A 23,581-nucleotide genomic window follows, 5' to 3' on the forward strand; every position below is an offset into this window, starting at 1 on the left:
GAGTGTTCATTCAAGGCAGGGGTAATATCAGGGGTACCACAGGGAAGTGTGTTAGGACGGTTGCTATTTTCTGTACACGTAAATGAAGTGGTCGACAGGGTGGGCAGCAATCTGCCGTTGTTCGCTGATGACGTGGCAGTGGCCAGGAAGGTGTCGAAGAACAGTGAGTGTAGGATGATACAAGATCAACGAGACAAAATTTCTATTTGATGTGATGGATGGAAGCTAGCTCTAAGTGTAGAAAAATGTAAGGTGATGCGGATGAGTAGTAAAAACATTGCCGATGTTCAAAAATCTGAGCGTAACGTTGCGAAGCGATATGAAATTGAATGAGCATGTGAAGATTGCGGTGGGGAAGATGAATGGACAACTTCAGTTTATTGGGAGAATTTTAGAGAAGTGTGGTACAACTGTATAGCAGACCGCGTATTGGACGTTAGTGCGACCTATTCTTGAGTACTGCTAGAGTCTGCGGTATCCACACCAGGCTCAATTGAAAGAGGACATCGAAGCAGTTCAGAAGCGAGCTGTTAAATTTGTTACCGGTAGGTTCGATCAACATTCAAGTGTTACGGGTATGTTTCGAGAGCTCAAGTGGGAGTCCCTGGAGTGATGAAGACATTCATATCGAAGAACACTACTGAGAATGTTTAGGGGACCGGCATTTGAAGCTGATTTCAGAACGACCCTACTGCCGTCAACATACATTGCGCACAGGAACCACGAAGATAACATACTAGAAATTAGAGCTCACACGAAGGCATATAGACAGTCGTTTTTCCCTCGATCTTTCTGCGAGTGGAACATTAAAGGAAACTAGTAGTAGTGGTAGAGCGTACCCTCCACCACAGACAGTGCGTTGGCTTGCGGAATGTCTACGTAGATGGAGATTTAGAAGTGGAGGACGTGGTTAACTACAAACGACCTATCACAATCAAGCCGATACTGGAGTAACTGAAAATCAATAATGAATCAGTTTCCAAAATCTCACACAAATATTAGAATACACTATGTAATAAAAAGTAACTGGACACACTCAAAAACATACGTTTTTCATATTAGATGCATTTTTCGCCACCTACTGCCGGGTGCTCCATATCAGCGATCTCAGCAGTCATTAGACATTGTGAGAGAGCAAAATGAGGCGTTCCGCGGAACTCACGGACTTCGAACGTGGTCAGGTGATTAGGTGGCACTTGTGTACTACATCTGTACGAGAGATTCCACACTCCTTAACATCCCTAGGTCCATTGTTTCCGAAAAGATAGTGAAGTGGAAACGTGAAGGGACACGTACAGCACAAAAGCATAGAGACCGTCCTCGTGTGTTGACTGACAGAGACCGCCGACAGTTGAAGAGGGTCGGAATTTGTAATAGGCAGACATCAATCCAGACCATAAAACACGAATTCCAAACTGCATCAGGATCCACTGCAAGTACTATGACACATAGGTTGGAGGTGAGAAATCTTGGATTTCATGGTTGAGCGGCTGCTCATAAGCCACACATCATGCCGGTAAATGCCAAACGACACGTCGCTTTGTATAAGGAGCGTAAACATTGGACAATTGAACAGTGGAAAAACGTTGTGTGGAGTGACGAATCCCGGCACACAACGTAGCGATCCGATTGCAGGATGTGGGTATGGCGAATGCCCGGTTAACGTCATCTACCAGCATGTGTAATGATAAGAGTAAAATTCGGGGGTGGTGGTTTCATGATTTGGTCGTGTTTTTCATGGAGGAAGGTTGCACCCCTTTTTTTTTTTGCGTAGCACTATCACAGCACCGGCCTACATTGATGTTTTAAGCACCTTATTGCTTCCCACTGTTGAAGAGCAATTCGCGGATGGCGATTACGTCGCTCAACACCATCGATCACCTGTTCGTATTGCACGGCCTGTGGCGGAGTGGTTACACGACAATAACATCCCTGTAATAGACTGGTCTGCACAGAATCCTGAACTGAATCCTACAGAACACTTTTGGTATGTTTTGGAAAGCCGATTCCGTGCCAGGCCTCACCGACCGACATCGATACGTCTTCTCAGCGGAGCACTTCGTGAAGAATGGGCGGCCAATCCTCAAGAAACCTTCCAGCATCTGAATGAATGTATGCCTGCGAGAGTGGAAGCTGTCATCATGGCTAAGGGTGGGCCAACACGATACTGAATCCTAGTATTACGGACTGAAGGCGCCGCAAACTTGCAAGTCATTTTCAGCCAGGTGTCCGGATACTTTTGATCACATAGCGTATGATTAAAGGAACCGCCCGCTCGGTTCTAGGACTACACAAGCCCGCTGAAAATCACCAACGCACCGAACCAACAGCAGTAATGTTGCAGCTGTGTCAGTCCAATCCAGGTGTCTACCATAGCTGCCTTATCAGGAGTGCTGGGTGTTTCAGTGTGACCCCGAGATAGAGAAGCAGAGTTGGCAGTGAGAATATCTGGTCTCACCACAGCAGAAAAGAGGAGCGACCGAGCTGCTTTTTGATGGTGTTTATAAAACGGCCAAGTACACCCCTTCACTCATTTGTTTCATGCACGACTCTTTTTCTTTCCTTTATTTTTTCACAAAACAGAAGAGTGTTGACTCCGAGTAAGGAAACAGTGAACTATGGTGGCGCCGTGGACAAGACAGACTGTAATTTTAGGAATTCTTACGCCACGTCATCGTGCATACAGATGTAAATTAACATATAATTACTACAAGAAGATGAATATAAGTCTTCTAAATGTGAAAAACGAATACATCCTACAAAACGAACTAGCCGTTGTTTCGTTATAGGGAACTAATATTTATCCTTTTCAGATACTGTTCTGTAACGAAGTGCGTGAATAACGAAATCAGCTGATTCGTGGTGCTTCAGTGCATGTTGATGGATGTGTGAGCTAACTTAAGTTCAAACGATATGCGCTATTAACTGATACACTGTATATAGATTGCCGCTTTACGAGACAAAAATGGAGCCTTGTGGTTCTTATTTCAGATATCATCGAAGTGCACCGTTGCAACGTAATAAACACAGCTCTTTGGATATAGAAATAAAATAGGAATATGCTATATTTCTTACTTCATTTTTTTTTTAAACCTCACTAGTTCACCCTTCATTTCTTCCATCACCATTCAAGCTGCCAAATTAAATTAAATACCTGAGCTACTCTTTAAAATCGTAGGCCAGGAACGAAACAAGTACCCATTACTGATTTTGTAACATTACTGCAAGCATTCAATTATTTTAGGGATACATTAATCTGACGTTTCTGACGCCCACATTATAAACGTTGTCGGCTACACAGTAAGTCAGCTGTTCTCGGCCTGTGTAGCGCTCCCAGCTTGTTGGCGTGGTGGCCGCGGAAGGGGCGGGGGAGGAAGGGAAGCCTGATAACACTGCGTAGCGGGCGCGAGCTTATCGAAAAAGTACGTGAATTCAAAAATGATCAGTTTACTCAAAGAGGGCAAAGGAAAGTGCATTCTGACATGACAAAAAATTAAAATTTACATTTACATTGATATGATGCGCATGTAAATAGGGCAGTATCAGTAACGTACATTTACAGAAAGACAGGAAGACAACAGTATCAGGCACTTTCGAAAAAAAATGGGTAGAAATGCAGGAAAGCGGAAACAGTACGGCTGGAGAAGGAAACGAATGAATCTAAAAAAGAGAGGATTGTCGGAATGAGTGATTGTGCACACAGAAAAGTAAAATACACTTTCGGTGAAATTAAAAACTAAGGCGGAACAGTAAGAATGTATTTCCGCTGTTAAATACACAGGAGCGAACTCTTAGATGGAATGAGTATATTTAATTCAATTTGGCATGTAGAATCTGTGTTTGGAGACATATAGTCAGTCCTTCCGGAAAATATCATCCACACAACCCCGAAGGTAGCAAGGGCAGAAAAGTGCAAGAGCTGTCGCACAACCAGTTTAACAGCTTCTGGACCGAAGTTGCTGACAAAAATAATTCAGAGGAGTAGAAAAGAAAAATTGAGGACCTGTTAGCTGACCACATATTAGGCTTTAGGAAAGGCAGGGGCACTAAACAGATAGCTATCATAGCGCGCTAGATATTGGAAGCAAGACTTAAGAGATGGCAAAACACGTACATAGGATCTGCCGACGTAGTGAAGGCGTCCGATAAGGTAAAATACTGCAAGAGGTAAAATGTAGCGGGATATGGGTGAAAACCATTTAGAAAGACGGATAAAATACGTCTTAGAACCAAAAGGGAATGGCAGGACATGAACCAAGTACACGGATCAAAAAGTAGGTATGACAGGGATGCATTCTTTTGCCAGTACTGTTCATTCTACTCATATACATCGAAGACGCAACAACTGATGTAAGAAATAGGTCAAGGAGGCGCATTGGACTTCAAGGTGAAGACATATCAGTGATAAGATCCACACTGCTGTTCTTAGTGACAGAGCCGAAGAATTGAAAGAAAGGAGAATTAGAGCTTAACGTTCGGTCGGTAACAGTGTCATTAGAGACGGAGCACAAGCCCAGATTATGGAAGAATGGGGAAGGAAATTCGCCGTGCGTTTTCAAAATGACCGTCCAGACATTTGCCTTGTGCGGTTTAGGAACATCACGATACACCGAGGATTTGGTACGTCGTCCTCCCGAATATGTGTCCAGTGCGCGAATCACTGTGTCACAATAACAGTTAATGGACCTCTTAAATCGAATGAATTGACTAGTGAGCACACGATATGGATTGATAATAAACCGAAAAATATCGAAAGTAACAAGGAATATTAGAAATGAGATTAGCGATAAAATTATTACCAAAATTTGGGACCACAAAGGAGGTGAACAAAAATCGAAATCTGTTACCGAAGAAGCAAAGAGGAGATGAAAGCATACTAGCACAGGCATACGAGACATTCCCGATTAAAAGAAATCTGTTAGCCTCTATCATATGCTTTAATTTGACGAACTGACTTCTGAGTCTCTACATTTGGAACACAGCATTGCACGAAAATGAACCTTGGACGGCGGGATAGAGGGAAGATCAGTGAATGGATGTCTTTGATGTGTTGTCCTGTAGAATTAGCTAGATTTAAAAGCTAATAAATTAGGAGGTCGTCTGCAGAAAAGACGAGGAGAACATCATCTGTCACACACGGAGACAGGATGTACGAAGATATGAATAAATAACTTCCATGACACTTCAGGGAAGTGTAGAGGGTGTATTGAAATAGATCCAACCAATAAGGACGTTCTGGGCAAGTGCTACTCTGAGATGAAGAGGTTGTCACAGGAGAGGAATTCGTGGTGAGCCACGTCAAACGAATCAGAAGACTGATGACCAAGATAGTAGCAAGGCAGTGTAACGTTGTACGACATCTGAGACTATATGCTTAAGGAAGATCACTATTTCGGTGTTGTCAGCGCTAGGTGATTGATTAAGAGGTGGAGTGCCACTGTAGAGGCAAGACCTTGTCTCTGGTAATAACAAGCCACTATCAATCACGAATTTATAGAAAATATAAAAAATAGATGCTACGTAGCTAGATTAAGATCAGATCGGTTTTCTTATATAGGACCAGTTATCTCTGGTATCTCATAACGTCGCAATAATGTAATGGTTCAAGTGGCTCTGAGCACTATGGGACTTAACTTCTAAGGTCATCAGTCCCCTAGAACTTAGAACTACTTAAACCTAACTAACCTAAGGACATCACACACATCCATGCCCGAGGGAGGATTCGAACCTGCGACCGTAGCGGTCGCGCGGTTCCAGACTGTAGCGCCTAGAACCGCTCTGCCACCCTGGCCGGCAATAATGTAATGTATCGATATATTCGACACAGCAGCTTATTCACCACCACAAGAGTGAAAAAGTTTGTTATACAAAATTACAGACGAAAGTCATTTATCACACTGTGTCGAATCAGTTCTTTCAGTGCACTGTGCGCGAGATGCATATCGGCCATCTTTTCAACAGTGTCTCCGTTGACTTACAACTAATTCTGCCGGAAAATCAAACCCGAAACCAAATCGAACGGTACTGAACGCTGTCTTGAAGACAAAGAGTAAGGAGGCCATTACAATTGTCAACAGCAAATAACTTGTGTGAATGGAACAAACTTTTACCGGACAAGACGTACCAAGCACATCGTCGACATTTGTACTGTTGATCTGAATTCTTCAAGGCATTCTAGAGAGAAGGATGACTGGGGAAAAGAATCAAAAGTGAGCCAACCTTAACCACGTGTACCTTATACCAAAATGCTCAGAAAGTATCTCTGAACAGCTTCCGAAACTATTTCGGAGAAGTTAAGCTTCACTCTTTGTAAGCAACTACATCAAACAATGAGTCACCGTAAGATTTACTTGTACATTATTTTAAATGGCATTAATACATGCCCCAATAATACTGTGGATTCCCAAATCAAAAATTCCCCCGTAGTCGTTTATTGTTCAGGATAGCAGCGCTACAGCTTCGTGTGTTGTTAGTTGGGAGGATTTTTAATTCTATTAATAACGTATAAATCATTGCGAAATGTATGTGTTGTTTTAGGAGTAACAAGACAAGTCAGATGCGCTCAACTATCTCCCTCCATGAGTGTTGCCCCTCAAAGCAAGGCAGGAAACATACGCACGTCCGCAGCTAATAAAGCGTCTGCTTTCTACCGCCGTGGCAAGATTCTCACCACCACTGCTCCCATTGCGCTAGTGCCGGCTCTCACCTCAGGTTTCCGCTTTTATTGGATTGGCTCCTGAAACCGTTCCTATGACATACGTCAGATTTAAAGTGCAGCTTACGAATTACATTACGTTTCGTGTAGTTTTAAGTTACATTCACAGCAATTATACACGTAATTCCGTACATCCAAAAGACATTGAGAGTCCTTCAGTAATGAAAATCGTGTTTTATAACTTGGAGCGCACTCGAATGGTAACCGAATACCCTCCACGATGGAACCATGGATTCCTTCCATTCAATAGTAAGCAGCAGAAGCGTTGCGACGTTTATCGCACTGGAAGACGAGACGATCAATTCGTGTCTCAGAGGACGCTGCCGATTGCCGACGGGTCCACAACCGCATCCACTCCTAAACTTCCTCGTCCTACTGATACCGACGTCACCAAAGATGTGGAACTCGCACGGTGAAAGATCCGGGCTTTACGGAGAATGTTGCAGTGTTTCCCAACCAAATCGATGGGGCATAGCTTTCGTCCGACTGGCAGTTGGGGAGTGGGCATTATCGTGCAACAGGGTTATTTTGTCCGGCAGCATTCGAACCCGAGAGCAAATAGCAAGGCCAGCGGTGGAAATATCCCACATCTCTCCAGCCAAACAAATCTGAAGCCACCGTCGCAGGTTCGAGTCCTCCCTCGGGTATGGGTGTATGTGTTGTCCTTAGTGTAAGACCGAGCGAGGTGGCGCAGTGGTTAGACACTGGACTCGCATTCGGAAGGACGACGGTTCAATCCCGCGTCCGGCCATCCTGATTTAGGTTTTCCGTGATTTCCCTAAATCACTCCAGGCAAATGCCGGGATGGTTCCTCTGAAAGGGCACGGCCGACTTCCTTCCCCATCCTTCCCTATTCCGATGAGACCGATGACCACGCTGTCTGGTCTCCTTCCCCAAACCAACCAACCAACCAACCTTAGTGTAAGTTAGATTAAGTAGTATGTAAGCTTACGGACCGATGACCTTAGGAGTTTGGTCCCATAAGACCCTACCACAAATTTCCAAAAAACTCAAGCTGTTCAAAGAAGTTCCGGTCAGGTCATGATGGCCTTCTTCGACTGAAGGGGCCCTCTGCTCGTCGAGCTCTTCGAGGGTGGAAACACAATCAATGCGGAGCGCTTGGATGACACTTATTAGAAACTGCTAGGCGCCTTCCAGTCAAAACACCCGGGAATGCTGTCGGACGAAAGCATCTTGTTACACAGATAAGCCCGCCCTAACACTGCCAATTGGACGAAGACTACACTTCAGCTATTTGGTTGGAAAACTCTGTTACATACTCCTCACAGCCCGAATCATTCACCATGTGATGTACACATCTGTGGTGACTTGAAGAAAGGCATGCGTAGACGTCTGTTTGAGTAGGACGAGGAAGTACAAGAGTGGTCGCACCTGTGGATCTGTCAGCAGTCGACTACGTTCTAGGAGACAGGAATTGATCGTTTTGTCTCCCAGTGCATTAAATGTCTTGATGAAAGTGGTCATTACTTTTGGACGGAACCATTCTATACTTCCGTTGTGCGCCCCGATAGCTGAATGCTCAGCGTGACGGACTGCCGTCCTCAGGGGGCCGGGTTCGATTCCCGGCTGGGTCGGGGATTTTCTCCTCTCAGGGACTGGGTGTTGTGCTGTCTTCATCACCATTTCATCCCCATCCGGCGTGAAGGTCGCCCAATGGGTCGTCGAATGTAATAACACCTGCACTAAGACGGCCGGACCTGCCCCGTAAGGGGCCTCCCGGTCAATGACGCCAAACGCTCATTTCCAGTTCCATAGTCCTGTTGTAGCGTGTGTTCAGTTTTCATTTCCCTGACCCTTATATATTGACTGAACAGGGTTGAGAGGGAGCGGGAAACCTAAAACTACACAAAAAGAAATATCACTGCAAATATTCTAAACTAAAAATGAAAGGAAATGATGTTGTGGTATATATCAAGGAATTCCGTTTCTCAAATGTTTCTGAAACAGAAACAAGATTTTTTCCCCAAGCTAATTATTACAACACTTACTGACATAATTTTAACAGCGTATTAATTAATTAATAGTACTTAAGATGTTACCTTGCAAGTAAAACTAATCATCAGTAATGTGGTATTATGACTTTTTGTTACGAATGAAACAAAGTAGTTGCTCCAAAAGACTGCTTTAAGCAAGTGCCAAATAAAGATGAGCAATGTTCTCTTACCAGACTTGGCGGGCTAGTTCGTTGATGTTACCTCCCACAAAGAGCTATTATGTCAATGTCAGAAAGAGCCTATTTTTAATTCCAGCACATCTTTGCAAAGATGCGAATAGTTTGTAAAACGAGAAACCAAGCATAACGACTATAACCAAATGACAGAAGTTGATCGAGTACAGGGATTGGAAATAAATATGGAAACACCGCGAGGAACTTATAGTTAAACAAGGCATTCATAGAGTTTGATGTTCAAAGAGCCACCGTTCAGCAGATTTGTATTGAATATAGGGAAAAAACGGCAACCGTCAAGTCACAACGCAGACAAAAGCGGGTGTGGTGAGTGATCGTGGCAAACCAACAGCTGCAGGTGAAGAAGTGAATGTCGCACAAAAATAACGAATGGAGCTCCACAACGGGGTATTATGAACGGGGCACGTACACCCCTGTATGTCTTTGACAGAGGAGCTGTAAAGGGTCAGGTGTATCGGGACGTCATTTTGCACCAGAATGTCCGGCTTTTCAGGGGTGGAGTGGGTCCCACCTTCCTCCTGATGTATGATAACGCACGGCCCCACCGAGCTGCCATCGTGGAGGAGTATCTTGAAACAGTAGATATCAGGCGAATGAAGTGGCCTGCCTGTTAAACAAATCTAAACCCCATCGAGCACGCCTGGGAAGTACCACTGCACGTCCTCAAACCTCTACCGCAATTCAGCAGCTCCGACAGGCACTGGTGCAAGAATGGGAGACCATACCCCAGCAGCTGCTCTACCACCTGATCCAGAGTAAGACAACCCGTTGTGCGGCCTGTGTACGTTTGCATGGTGATCATATCTCGTACTGATGTCGGGGTACGGGGTACATGCACAGGAAACTGTGGCGTTTTGTAGCAAATGTGCTTCGGGATGGTTTTCACGACTTATCACCAATACCGTGGACTTACAAGTCTGTGTCGTGTGTGTTCCCTATGTGTCTATGCTATTGGCGCCAGTTTTGTGTAGTGCCACGTTGTCTGGCACCACATTCTGCAGTTATCCTTAATTTATCAGCATGAGTGTGGTTTACAAAGCAGATCTCATCTGAAGCAATCTATCTGGAGTAAATAGTTTGATTGTAATCGATCCTGAATTATGACCAAAGTAAAGTTTGAAACTAAAGTCAGAACCAGAATGAGATTTTCACTCTGCAGCGGAGTGTGCGCTGATATGAAACTTCCTGGCAGATTAAAACTGTGTGCCCGACCGAGACTCGAACTCGGGACCCTTGCCTTTCGCGGGCAAGTTTCATATCAGCGCACACTCCGCTGCAGAGTGAAAATCTCATTCTGGAAACATCCCCCAGGCTGTGGCTAAGCCATGTCTCCGCTATATCCTTTCTTTCAGGAGTGCTAGTTCTGCAAGGTTCGCAGAAGAACTTCTGTAAAGTTTGGAAGGTAGGAGACGAGATACTGGCAGAAGTAAAGCTGTGGGTACCGGGCGTGAGTCGTGCTTCGGTAGCTCAGTTGGTAGAGCACTTGCCCGCGAAAGGCAAAGGTCCCGAGTTCGAGTCTCGGTCGGGCACACATTTTCAATCTGCCAGGAAGTTTTAAAGTCAGAACATTGGTATGTACGCTGATATTCCTCATTGTTTCCTAATTTGTCCATGCTGACCTACATTTAATTACAACAATCTCATCGGTGGCTACCTAGGGTGATGTGTCTCGACTCCGATAGAGGTGTCCGGTTCTTCCTCACTTTGCAGGTCCACACACGTGGCCGTCGGGCGCGGCCGGCCGGCGCCAGTCCCCGGTGAACGTCCGGTCGGAGTGCGTGCAGCAGGTGGACGGCTGCCCGCCCCTGCTCTGGCCGGGATACGACGTCCTGCCCTGCAAGCTCAGCCTCAGTAACGACGGAACAGCAGGTGCCGAAATGACTGTGCTGTGTCGAGGCCACTCAGCACCTCGTCACTGGTGACGCAACTCTCTCAGTCCAACCAGGCTTGGAGCAGCTCTTTACATTCCTTACCTGTAGAACCTACCCTGCGATTTACAGAAATGATGGAAACCTGATGCGTGATAGACAGATGGGAATTTAAACAGGACTGCTCTATACCTAGTATTGCGTTATTACCAGTCTGCTTCTGACGGTTCGTGTTAAAACGCACACGCAATTTTGTGCATTTGAACCACTTTATTGCAATTTGTGTTAGAGAGGTTAGGTTCATAAATGGCTCTGAGCACTATGGGACTCAACTGCTGAGGTCATTAGTCCCCTAGAACTTAGAACTAGTTAAACCTAACTAACCTAAGGACATCACAAACATCCATGCCCGAGGCAGGATTCGAACCTGCGACCGTTGCGGTCTTGCGGTTCCAGACTGCAGCGCCTTTAACGCACGGCCACTTCGGCCGGCAGAGAGGTTAGGAGTTACGGAGCCTCAGTATACGTTCACGCTGCAGCCTCGCTGCTCGCTGCTTGCAAGTCAGATCTCGCTGCTCGCAAGGCGACATGTTATCTTTATGCTGCAGCTTCGCTGCTGGCCCATCGCTGGTTGCACAGACACCTCGCATCTCGACGGGATCTTAAGCCCGCGGCTTGTCACATAATCAGCTCGGTAGAGGGTTACTTGATGTATTTGAATCAAAACGGTCTTGTCTGTACCATCTGACGACAGTGATAGGGCTTTGTTCATGACGAAAATATGGTTGTTGAGAAGGTGAAGGAAGAGCCTTTGGAAGTAAACCGTGCACAATTCAAATACTTTCACCAATTCCACGACAGCTGTGAAATTGTTCAGAGCTCTTTTTCAAATAGTTACAAATTTCGTTACAACTTTTTCAGGTTGTTTTAAACATGATTGAGCTACAGACAGTTCAACATCTGAAGATTCGATAGGCATTATTGTTAATACAGTTTCTGTAAAAGAGCGATTGAGATTTGCCAGAATTACTTACTCCGAGATAATATTTTGTCAGTTTTGATCCACATCTACCTCAAGTATTATCCTGCCTCTTGCGCGTTTTGATCCTCATATTTTGTCCAAAAACAGAAAACGATGAATTAAGTGAAAGAGAGTAATTTTCGAAAACTGGACCAAGAAGCGGCTCTGATGATTTTTATGCCTCAGGTCTCACCAGGAAATCGTCCAATCTGACATGTCGAAACCTATCATGAAATTTTTCATTCACGTATAATACGCCGAAAGCAGTGCAATGTTCCAATTTTATCTTCTGAGGCGTACTACTAGTATATTTTTTAAATGTAAAGGTTACTCGTTTTAGATGCACGAACAAGAGCTTATAACAAAAGTCGAAAAACAGCGGCTCTCGAACTACGTACGGCTCTTTGCCCCCCTGAGTGTGGTTCTTCCACTAAATATCACTTCTGGGAGCACTCGTACATTTCCAGAAAGGTAAAATATCAACGCGTATCGCCAGTTCGTATCTTTTCATCGTGTTGTATAATGTATTACGTCTGAGTTCGTGTCCCCGCAGGAAAGACTGGAACTGTAGTTACAACCCGCGCCCCTGCGACTGGAAATTCTACCTCCTTCTATCCGAAGCGCAGTGGCTTCGTTCCAATGTTACCCCGTCAGTGCTACTTTCTTCTCCACTGGCTGTCGTTATGCACATTTACTGTGGCACGAAGTTTCAAACTGTCTGTACGTGCGTGGGACGCGTAAGCGATATATACACGAGCAGAGTGAGACCGACAGTCTGCAGTGTGGTTAGCGCCAGTCGGGTACGCAAATTGCACGCGGGCGAGAACAGCTGTCACACTAAGCATACAGTTACTCTATTTTTCGAACAAGCTGCAAATACTTTTAGGTATTCTCGTCATCAGTTTAAGAACTGTAATTGTCTTGGTGGCTTTGTCGTTTAATATAAAATCCTCTGTACATGATGCAAGGAACAAAGCAGTTGAGGAACTTCAGAAGACTCAAGAAAAATCAAGCTCTGTACTTAATTACTTGATGCAATCTTCGAATAGTATTAATGTCGCAGATTTTCTGCTTCGTCAAGAGACTGCTAAGAGAAGAAAACCATATACAGAGTGTCAATACATTAATAGTATTTTCATAAATACATCGCAGGAGCTATTTCGGAATTTTAAGAACAAATCAAATACTCTAAAGAAATGAAGACTTACCATTGTCTGCTAAGATAGTTAAAGGTATATATGACATAAATGTCTTTGAATATAACCAAAGACATAGTCGAAGACCTGAAATTATTCTCAGCTTTGTCGATTGCAGTTCATGGGTCTTGTGAAAAAAGAGACAGAGCAAATTTCACTATTTGTGCTATTTATTTAAAAGAACAATTTTTCTGATTTCTTCCACTCAAAGATTAAATTCGCGGAGAGGATATAGTAAATGCTATAACTGGATGCATTGAAAATCATCATATTTTATTCGGTAAACTCGTCTGAGTTCCCATAGAGGGGAGAAAAGCTGTAACTGGCGTCAGAAACGGGTTTGTCGCTGTTTCGAAAGTAAAAAATTAATCATGAAATACTTAGTTACTCAATCATCAAGAACCGCCTTCTGCGCCGATTTTTCCAGAAGAAATTTGCAAAGATACACAACTGGTGATTGCGACTACCAAATCCTTTACAGTTAAAGCTTTTAATCATTTAATGAATTTTGCTGAAGTGGAGAGAGAATACACAGATCTTACGCCTCATAACGAGAACTGTCGGTTAACAAGACGAAACGTTTAGAAAGTTTTGTTTCCTTAGTAGCAGAAACTAAAACACCTCTCACTGAGAAGGGTACACTCACTTGTCACTTGTCACGTCTCATTTAAATATGGTTAATCGAAAACTAAACGGGAAAGGAAAAATATATTTTTTTTTAATGTCAGAAAAAATTATTTCATTTGAAAATTCATAATTACGTTCCACTACGGATTGTTAAAAGATAAATTTTGGTCCACTTTCCAGGCCTACGGAAACTTCTTGTAGTGAGTCGAGAAATTGTTGTAATGACAATGAGGATGTAGATTACGATTGAAATAGCCCCACTCTGGTCGCCAAAAATGTTGTGAAATCTATAAATTGCTTGTGAGATCACATAACATGAAAATTACCAATGTGGCCGCCCAAAGCTGGGAGCCAATAATCAAGTGACATAATTAATACAAAGGGTACGAAATTAAGGGGCTGATGTATGAATGCTTACATGATCCGAACATGAAAGACATGAATTTCTTTCAGTATTGCTTACACAAACCAAAACAAAAATATAAGGGCCGATTTGACTGGACGTTGACACGACTCAGTTATGGGGAGGGGAAGAATCATCTCGTCATAATTCGTTATCATTCGTCGTGTACTGCTGTCGGCGGCAGTCGTTACGTCGGTACGGCACGAAATCTGCTATAGCACAGTGTCGGAAGGCAGATTTTGGCTACGCATGTAAGGATTGTGTCCTCTTGCTTCCACCTTGTCTGAGGGACCGTCCTTTCACTTCCTCATGTATTTCTCAGCTCACCGATTTCACAAAATTTTTCTCTTCTCGACGTTGTCGGCCGCGGAATACATTTTCAGTGCCAGCCACTGACTGTTCGCCATTTCATGACCGCGACTCCTAGTGCAGGTTGGAAATTCTTTATCTGGCATGGGCTGGCGTATGACTCGGGAACTAGCGTCTATCTTATGAGTTTACCTTTTTACGATCTTTTTCTGCATTGCGAAGTAGTTGTGAGTGCAGACACGTAACACTTCTTTCTAATCGCTATCTTCGCACGAGGCCTGGACAGACTAATATTTGGTCTCTGTCTCTGAGTTTGCTGGCGTCTGTGATTTATAAGGAACGTTCTTACTGTCCAGAAAATGTCTTTTTACGAAGGCTGACTTCTTTCGCACGCCTCCCCGTGCGAATTCGTTGCGCATAGTGTACGCTCCCCCCCAGTCCTGTGGAGTACCTTAGTTGTCGCACGTTTTTGCTTTTAAGGCAGGCAAAACGACTGTTGCTAGCACAAAAGAATTCACTTGCTTTCATATTCCGTTCTTGACGTTCCCTAGTAATGGCTCCAAGGGTCCATCAGCTTTGGGTACACTCCTCATTGTCTACCAGACTCTACTCAACGAGTTCATTCTTGAGCGAGGCGAAGTTGTCAGCGCGGTTATCCTCTGCGTGGCTGCAGAATGGCTCCAGTGCCCGTTTCTCGGATCCTCGCCGCATGGGGTCCGGCTGGCTTTCTCCAGGGACGCAGGCGGTGTGAGTAGGCCAAGGGGGTCCCAGACGGAGGTATCAAAATCTCCAACTAAATAATTCTGATAATGACTTTCGCTATTTCAAAGCTAAACACTTAAATGTGATGGAAGCTTTCCTCAATGTGTTTCAGGATTTCAGAAAAAAAACTTGATGTTGCTGTGACCAGATTCGTTTTTCTCTTCAATATTGGCACTGGCAACTCTTAATCACAAATACTGGATATGAAAAGTAAAGAATTGTTGAGAGAAATTTTGCATGCCTTGGACCAAAAAAAAAATGTCAACTTATTTCACAGGAGAAGTGGTCTGCTTTGAAAGACATGACGAAGAAAGATATGCTGAACTATAACAGCTGGAATAATCATTCTGGTTCATTTAATCAGGTGAAAAAAATAGCGTTTGCTGTTCTAAATATACATGCAGACAGCCAATTTCGAGCATGAGCCTTATGAAGAGCAATCTGCGAATTTGTCTTCCAGACGACAACCTGGATTCGTGCCTAAAATTAGAAACGAAAATATACAAGCTTGACGTATCCCAAATTTCCAAGAAAATGCAACGCCATTGTTCACATTACATCTACATCTACATCCTGCATCCATACTCCACAAGCCACCTGACAGTGTGTGGCGGAGGGTACCTTGAGTACCTCTATCGGTTCTCCCTTCTATTCGAGTCTCGCATTGTTTGTGGAAAGAAAGATTGTCGGTATGCCTCTGTGTGGGCTCTAATCTCTCTGATTTTAGCCTCATGGTCTCTTCTCGAGGTATATGTAGGAGGGAGCAATATACTGCTTGACTCCTCGGTGAAGGTATGTTCTCGAAACTTCAACACAACCCCTTACCGAGCTTCTGAGCGTCTCTCTTGCAGAGTCTTCTACTGGAGTTTACCTATCATCTCCGTAACGCTTTCGCGGTTACTAAATGATCCTCTAACGAAGCGCGCTCCTCTCCATTGGAACTCCTCTATCTCTTCTGTCAACACTATCTGGTGCAGATCCCACGCCGATGAGCAGTATTCAAGCAGTGGGCGAACAAGTGTACTGTAACTTACTTCCTTTGATTTCGGTTTGCATTTCCTTAGGATTCTTCCAATGATTCTCAGTCCGGCATCTGCTTTACCGACGATTACTTTTATATGGTCATCCTTTTTTAAATCACTGCTAATGCCTACTCCCAGATAATTTATGGAATTAACTGCTTCCAGTTGCTAACCTGCTATATTGTAGCTAAATGGTAAAGGATCTTTCTTTCTTTGTATTCGCAGCACATTACACTTGTCTACATTGAGATTCAATTGCCATTCCCAGCACCATGCGTCAAATCATTGCAGATCTTCCTGCATTTCAGTACAATTTTCAGTTGTTACAACCTCTCGATATACTACAGCATCATCCACAAAAAGTCTCAGTGAACTTCCGATGTTACCCACAAGGCCTTTTATATATATTTTGAATAGAAACGGACCTACGACACTCCCCTGCGGCACACCTGAAATCACTCTTACTTCGGAAGACTTCTTCCCACTGAGACTGACATGCTGCATTCTGTTATCTAGGAACTCTTCAATCCAGTCACACAATTGGTCCGATAGTCCACATGCTCTTACTTTGTTCATTAAACGACTGGTGGGAACTGTATCAAACGTCTTGCGTAAGTCAAGAAAAACGGCATCTACCTGGGAGCCCGTGTCTATGGCCCTCTGAGTCTCGTGGACGAATAGCGCGAGCTGGGTTTCACTTGACCGTCTTTTTCGAAACCCATGCTGATTCCTACAGAGTAGATTTCTAGTCTCCAGAAAAGTCATTATACTCGAACATAATACGTGTTCCAAACTTCTACAACTGATCGACGTTAGAGATATAGGTCTATAGTTCAGCACATCTGTTCGACGTCCCTTCTTGAAAACTATGATGACCTGTGCCCTTTTCCAATCTTTTGGAACGCTACGCTCTTCTAGAGACCTACGGTGCACCGCTGCAAGAAGGGAGTAAGTTCCTTCGCTTACTCTGTGTACAATCGAACTGGTACCCCATCAGGTCCACCGGCCTTTCCCTTTTGAGCGATTTTAATAGTTTTTCTATCCATCTGTCATCTATTTCGGTATCTACCATTTTGTCATCCGTGTGACAATCTAGAGAAGGAATTACAGTGCAATCTTCCTCTGTGAAATAGCTTTGGAAAAAGACACTTAGTATGTAGTGTCTGTCAAACCAGTGACTTAATCGTTTGGATACCTTACCATTCAACTTTATCAATGAATAATATCGTTGTTTAGCATAACACCACGTTTCATTCAAAGTACCTATTATAAAACTAATAGTAAGCACAGTTTAATAACTTTTATTGAGTGTTGAAGAGGGAAAGGAGATGAAGTGTCGACTATTGGGAAACATTTGTCGAGGCGTTTTGGATATACAGGGTGTCCCAGCTATCTTGTCCACCCAAAATATCTCTGGAACAATAACAGCTTTTGGAAAACGACTTTCACCGGTATGAATGTAGGGCTGGGGCCCGTGAATGTACATATTTGGAAACATTGTAAAACGAAAGCATATGTGTTTCTTAACACAAACTTACGTTTCTTTAAATGGACCTCCTACATTTTTTCTTGAGCAATCCATAGCATGACAAAGCACATACACAATGGCGTTGATTGCATCGCAATATTCCCATTACATCCCGAGATATTGAGACGCGAAGTTGACGCTTGATACACCCGACATGCTCTGCTAGCGCACGTCCTGAGGATCAGACGTGAACCCCATGCTGCCCGTATTCGCGATGTGATTGACATGTCTAATCACACCTCCATACTTATAAAGAGGGACACTTACTTGTCAATCACATGGCGATTACGGGCAGCATGGGGTTCACGTCTGATCCTCAGGACGTGCGCTAGCAGAGCATGTCGGGTGTATCAAGCGTCAACTTCGCGTCTCAATATCTCGGGATGTAATGGGAATATTGCGATGCAATCAACACCATTGTATATGTGCTTTGTCATGTTATGGATTAGTGAAGAAAAAATATAGGAGGTCCATTTAAAAAAACGTAAGTTTGTGTTAAAAAACACATATACTTTCATTTTAGAATGTTTCCGAATATGTACATTCATTGGCCCCAGCCCTACATTGATACCGGTGGAAGTCGTTTTCCAATAGCTGTTATTGTTCCAGAGATATTTTGGGTGGACAAGATAGCTGGGACACCCTGTATAGTACGTACGTAAACGAAACAAATGTCCAAGGCGAGTATAGATGTGAGTGTTGGTAAAGGTCAACCCCTTCAAAAGTACCTCAATAATACTGAGGACGTTTTTAACAAGTTCAGTCATGTTAGTAACAATCAACGTCCATATATAGTTCAAGCATAAAAGAAATTCTCTTTCTTCGATGAATAAGCAGACATAGCGGTGACAAGAGGTGTAGCCGGTCGTGGTGGCCGTGCGGTTCTAGGCGCTACAGTCTGGAACCGAGCGACCGCTACGGTCGCAGGTTCGAATCCTGCCTCGGGCATGGATGTGTGTGATGTCCTTAGGTTAGTTAGGTTTAACTAGTTCTAAGTTAGCAACTGATGCCCTTAGAAGTTAAGTCGCATAGTGCTCAGAGCCATTTGAACCACTTTGACAAGAGGTCTAGTGCTGCAAAGCACAAAGTCCAAAGTGCACACAAATGAATTTTAACCACTTAAACCGTACAAAAACGTCTCACTTCAATAATTTTTTTGAATAACTAGCATTTCATATCAGCAGCTGAACTATTGGATATGCAATCGTTACACAAGATACCAGCAGGAGGGAAAAAAATCAAGGCCGTGTATGATGCTACAAGCTAGCCTATGGTAGCTGCAGTTCCCTGCCTGCTAAACGACTAAAAAGCTGTAACCACCACACCCAAGAGGTGCCACAATTATCAATAGCGTAAGGAAATCTCACTAGTGGCCCCAGTGAAGATCACCCTTGAGTTGGCTAACTAGTCATACAATTAATTTAATTGCTTCAAACCCACAACAAAATATATGACATCACAGGGGATGAGAATGGGTGTCATTGAAAAATTGACAACAAGGATAACAACGCTATCACAAAAAGATTTATTAACTAAAATCAGTGTTAAGAGAGAACACATATAAGCAGAAATTTCGACTGTATAACATTTAATTAACATGAACTCACGTTGGTTGGCAATAGACTTGTGGAACCCAACTGGAAATTACGCATAAATGAGACTGGCTACTAGGAGCGGAAGGATGCCAATCTAGGGAAGCACACTCTTCTGTAACGTTCCACTGATTGGTCTCTCACGTCAAGATACAATTATGCAAAATGTGGACACTGGGAGTGAATGCTGCGAGTACAAGGCTGCTATGAATATAGATGCCTGCGGAAACGATTGAGAGGCTTCTGAATTTGCCGAAGCTGCGCGACATTACCGATATAGCCGGTGAAAGACGTGAAACAATCGTCTGTGTGAGGATGCTGCCGAAGCATCGCACTAAGGTAATGACACCCCTGTGCGTCGGTGATTGTCTCACATCTGCAAAAATATATAGTTTCTCCCGGATGTCCAGACGTCTTTACAACTAACTGCTCTCTCCGTAGAATACGGAAGAACTCTAGCGACTGTACTTTGCGATGGTCGAGAAGCAGGTCACTGGCTCTCCCTTTTGTCCAGAACCTTCCAAAAACCAGCCGTTCTCCCGATGTTCTCAAATTAAGCTATCATGGAAAACCAATAGTTACCGTACCAATCATGTTTTCTAGGAAGGAGACTCGATCTTCTTCAACCAATCACTGCAGCGCAGTACACATTCTGTTCTCCAAAAGACAGCACACAATGACTAGAGGTCCTGCAGCCAAACCTCCGGCGCATTTCAAAGATGAGGGAAGCTTCCTAGTTAAAACAAGCACCATCTCGCCCATAAAACGATTTAGTGGGGGCTGTTTTGGCGGGACGCGGTGCCATCTGAGAAACGCGGCATCCGGAGAAATTCGTGATCGAAGTACGCTGTTCTTGTAATAAATACATTAGCCGGGTGCCAGCTCGACGCCGCTTTACCTGGACCTGCACGTGGGATAAGGAGACCAGACTCCCACATGATGTCCACTTGCTAATAAAGCGGCTATGCCGGCTCCAGGATGCCCGGCGCTGCCAGTTAGTGTCATTTCGCATTCAGTTATGGCGTTCACATCATCTTGCTTGGCCGCTAGCGGAACAAGGCCGGCCGCCAGAATGGCGGCCCATAACCCACTGCCCTGCCAGGCCCACGGCCTGCTTTGCTAATCACAAAGGAATCCGTGAACTTGCTTGCTGGTTGAGGAAAGTTCTAAAGCTGCCCCTAATGCAGTGGCTACCTCCAGCGTCCATAAATGCGTCTCTATAGCCGGGTTTAATTCTACTACTGCAACTAACAAAGTACGCTGTTCTTGTAATAAATACGTTAGCCAGGTGCCAGCCTGACGACGGTTTACCTGAACCCTAACCATCAGATTAATATCAACAAGGGAAAATTTAGACACGCTAAAGGCGAATGAGATTATACGATAATCATCGAAACAAAATGAAAGTGGAGGTGCCTCATGAGTGTTATCATGGCAGTGACCTGCCGGGAAGGCAGCGCCATCTTTCATTACCCCCCACCCCAGTACATTATTTTGCGGCGTTTGTGGCTCACTTAAGGCAAGGGATAGTGTGACACAACAGAATGAAAGTGTTTCAATTAAAACATCGTAAGAGCTACTAGTCGTGGTTAAGCAAGAAAGGGCAGAGATCATGGAGGCGAATATTGCCAAACTCATTGCCAAGTTTACTCTCATACCTAAAGGGACGCTCAATCATTCACAGAAATGCCCACATGCGCTCACACATCCTCTTCTCCACTTGCAAGAAGTTGAGTGCTGCTTACTGAAAGATGGCGGTGCCTTCCATGGAAAGCCACTGCCATGGTAATACCCATGAGGCACCTCCACTTTCAGTGCTACATTGCAGGTGACTTCCAGTAATCGGCAATTTAATTAGTTGTTATTAAATGTTTCATAACAATTCCTGTACCACATTTCTTCTGATAGTTTTTGATCTATGTATACAGTATTTTGTTAACTATGAAACAATTCCCTGTGAATAACCTCCAGTCTTCACAAAAACAAACACCTTCCTTCGACCAGGCACAACTAATAAAACAAAATTAACTCGTTCTGTCACTTCACAGTAATTACTAATTTATTTAGAGAGAACTGGATGGTCATGGCGTTTGTTCTGCATGTTGTGCTACGTACCAGGCAACCTGTATCAGATTCGTAAAATGCGATGACACAGACTGACAGTGCAGAAATGACTGAAGTTTAACAATGCTGTTCTGCTGATAAACCTGAAATGCAAAGTACTATCGGTAATTATATTGTCTGACAATTATCTGAAACCTACTTCACAACACTAAATTTCTTTTTTTATCGAGAGGCTGAATTACACTATTGGTTCCTAAAGGAATTCGAATTACTTTAGGTCTTTCCGTCCTTCTCCTAAAGACAGAGCTATCGTTATGACCACGCCAAGAGTCCAACAAAAGCAACGAATCATTTTCTGCAGATGGTAAGAAGACGTTTCTGATTCAACATTCATAGTTATTTTCCCCGATGTTTCTAGATTTCGGTATGTGAATTACAAGCCTTCTGCAAGCAAACATTCCTGTTTTTTTTTTAATTTTTGGTCCTAATTTGCCTTTTATATTCCTGAAGACAGAGATAAAGTTGCAGAAACAATAATCCACAGAAACGTACCACTGGAGTTGTCGTACACGATTGTGTCGTGGCGTTCATTGACTGCACAAGCGACTCTGTCTTTTTTTCGCTCGAATTGATAAAGTCCAGTTTCCACGAAACCTGACCGATTGGCTTTGTACTGCACTTGTGAGGGATAACAAGAAGCTTCAACTCCACGTCAACTAGGAAATCCTCTACAGTATTACCGACTAATGATGCCTCCTCTACACGTTTGTTTGAGGTAAACTTCATAATTTTCCGACTTCCTGCTCCGTGTAATTTCCTGAATCTGTTTAATCAGGTCGAAGAAGGGTGGATATCTGTAGTGTTCATCTCAGTTGCAATTCAGTGCGCCCAGTGTCGTAAATGGTCCTGAGTAACAGTGCATTGACTCTCAATAGCAATTGTAAATCTTTCGAAAAGTTTTTCTTTCACATTAATGCGAATTTCATTTTGGTGCACATTTCGTTCATCATGTATATCTTTTCTCCAATTTTAAAACTCATGTTGAGATTTTACGGGACACAACCGGCGATGCACACTGCTAAGGTTTAAGTGTTTCCTTCTTTCTTCGTTTGACAAAAAAAGTGTACAGCCTATCCTTTGTCACTGAAAGCTCTTACCATACATGTTTTCTTTGGGCTTAAAGGTACTAAATTTTTGGTCTGAACCTTACTTAGTACAACAATCGTCGGTCGAACCACAATTCTCGAAACTGTCAGAGTTATAACTTGTTTCTTCGAAAGATACCATCATTTCTACGAAATGTCGACATCGTTGAAATGGATGTTCAAGAAATTCACTAATAAATAAAACATATGTAGGTCTTCAGGAGAAGTAGGTAATTGCGATTGCATACCATGTTCTTCATATTTTATGTTTGCTGGAATGCAATCATTAATTCGATTTCTCATTACTGTGAAACTCTGGAACTCGCAGAAAAACAGATGCTATTAGCAAGCATATGCCATGAAATCACAAAGGAAATTAATTCAGTTTTGCTCCATTGTTACCACTTAGCAATACCTCAAAGATAACGCTAATTATTATGGATATTAAATGAATTGCAAATTCGGGTGAACAGCAACTGAGCAATTGTGTCAGAGAAACTACCAACGGAAACTGAAATTTGCCTTACAAATTACGATCGTATTGTGCCGTGTTATCTGTTTACCGATGTGCCGTCAATCAAAGATATGTGTCCGCTGTGTTGAGCGTGCAGTGTCTGCCACTGCTACGACCGCCTGCGAGCAAGGGATTTGACAAATTTCAACATTTACGAGGGCAGTTCAATAAGTAATGCAACACATTTTTTTTCTAAAACAGTGGTTGTTTTATTCAGCATTGAAATACACCAGGTTTTTCCCCAATCTTTTAGCTACACAACACTATTTTTCAATGTAATTTCCATTCAATGCTACGGCCTTACGCCACCTTGAAATGAGGGCCTGTATGCCTGCACGGTACCATTCCACTGGTCGATGTCGGAGCCAACGTCGTACTGCATCAATAACTTCTTCATCATCCGCGTAGTGCCTCCCACGGATTGCGTCCTTCATTAGGCCAAACATATGGAAATCCGTCGGTGCGAGATCGGGGCTGTAGGGTGCATGAGGAAGAACAGTCCACTGAAGTTTTGTGAGCTCCTCTCGGGTGCGAAGACTTGTGTGAGCTCTTGCGTTGTCATGAAGAAGGAGAAGTTCGTTCAGATTTTTGTGCCTACGAACACGC

General features: G+C 43.6%; 1 protein-coding gene across 1 annotated transcript in view; it reads left to right on the forward strand.

The window, feature by feature from the left end:
* The window catches only part of LOC126417145 (carbonic anhydrase 1-like), a 148,595-nt gene that overhangs the window by 78,816 nt on the left and 46,198 nt on the right, over window positions 1-23,581 (forward strand). The window contains exon 2 of the mRNA XM_050085043.1: window positions 10,635-10,793. Coding sequence (XP_049941000.1) covers window positions 10,635-10,793 — 159 coding nt within the window. The remainder of the gene's footprint in view (window positions 1-10,634; window positions 10,794-23,581) is intronic.

The sequence above is a fragment of the Schistocerca serialis genome, chromosome 8 (assembly GCF_023864345.2).
Source record: "Schistocerca serialis cubense isolate TAMUIC-IGC-003099 chromosome 8, iqSchSeri2.2, whole genome shotgun sequence".
Taxonomy (NCBI): Eukaryota; Metazoa; Arthropoda; class Insecta; order Orthoptera; family Acrididae; genus Schistocerca; species Schistocerca serialis.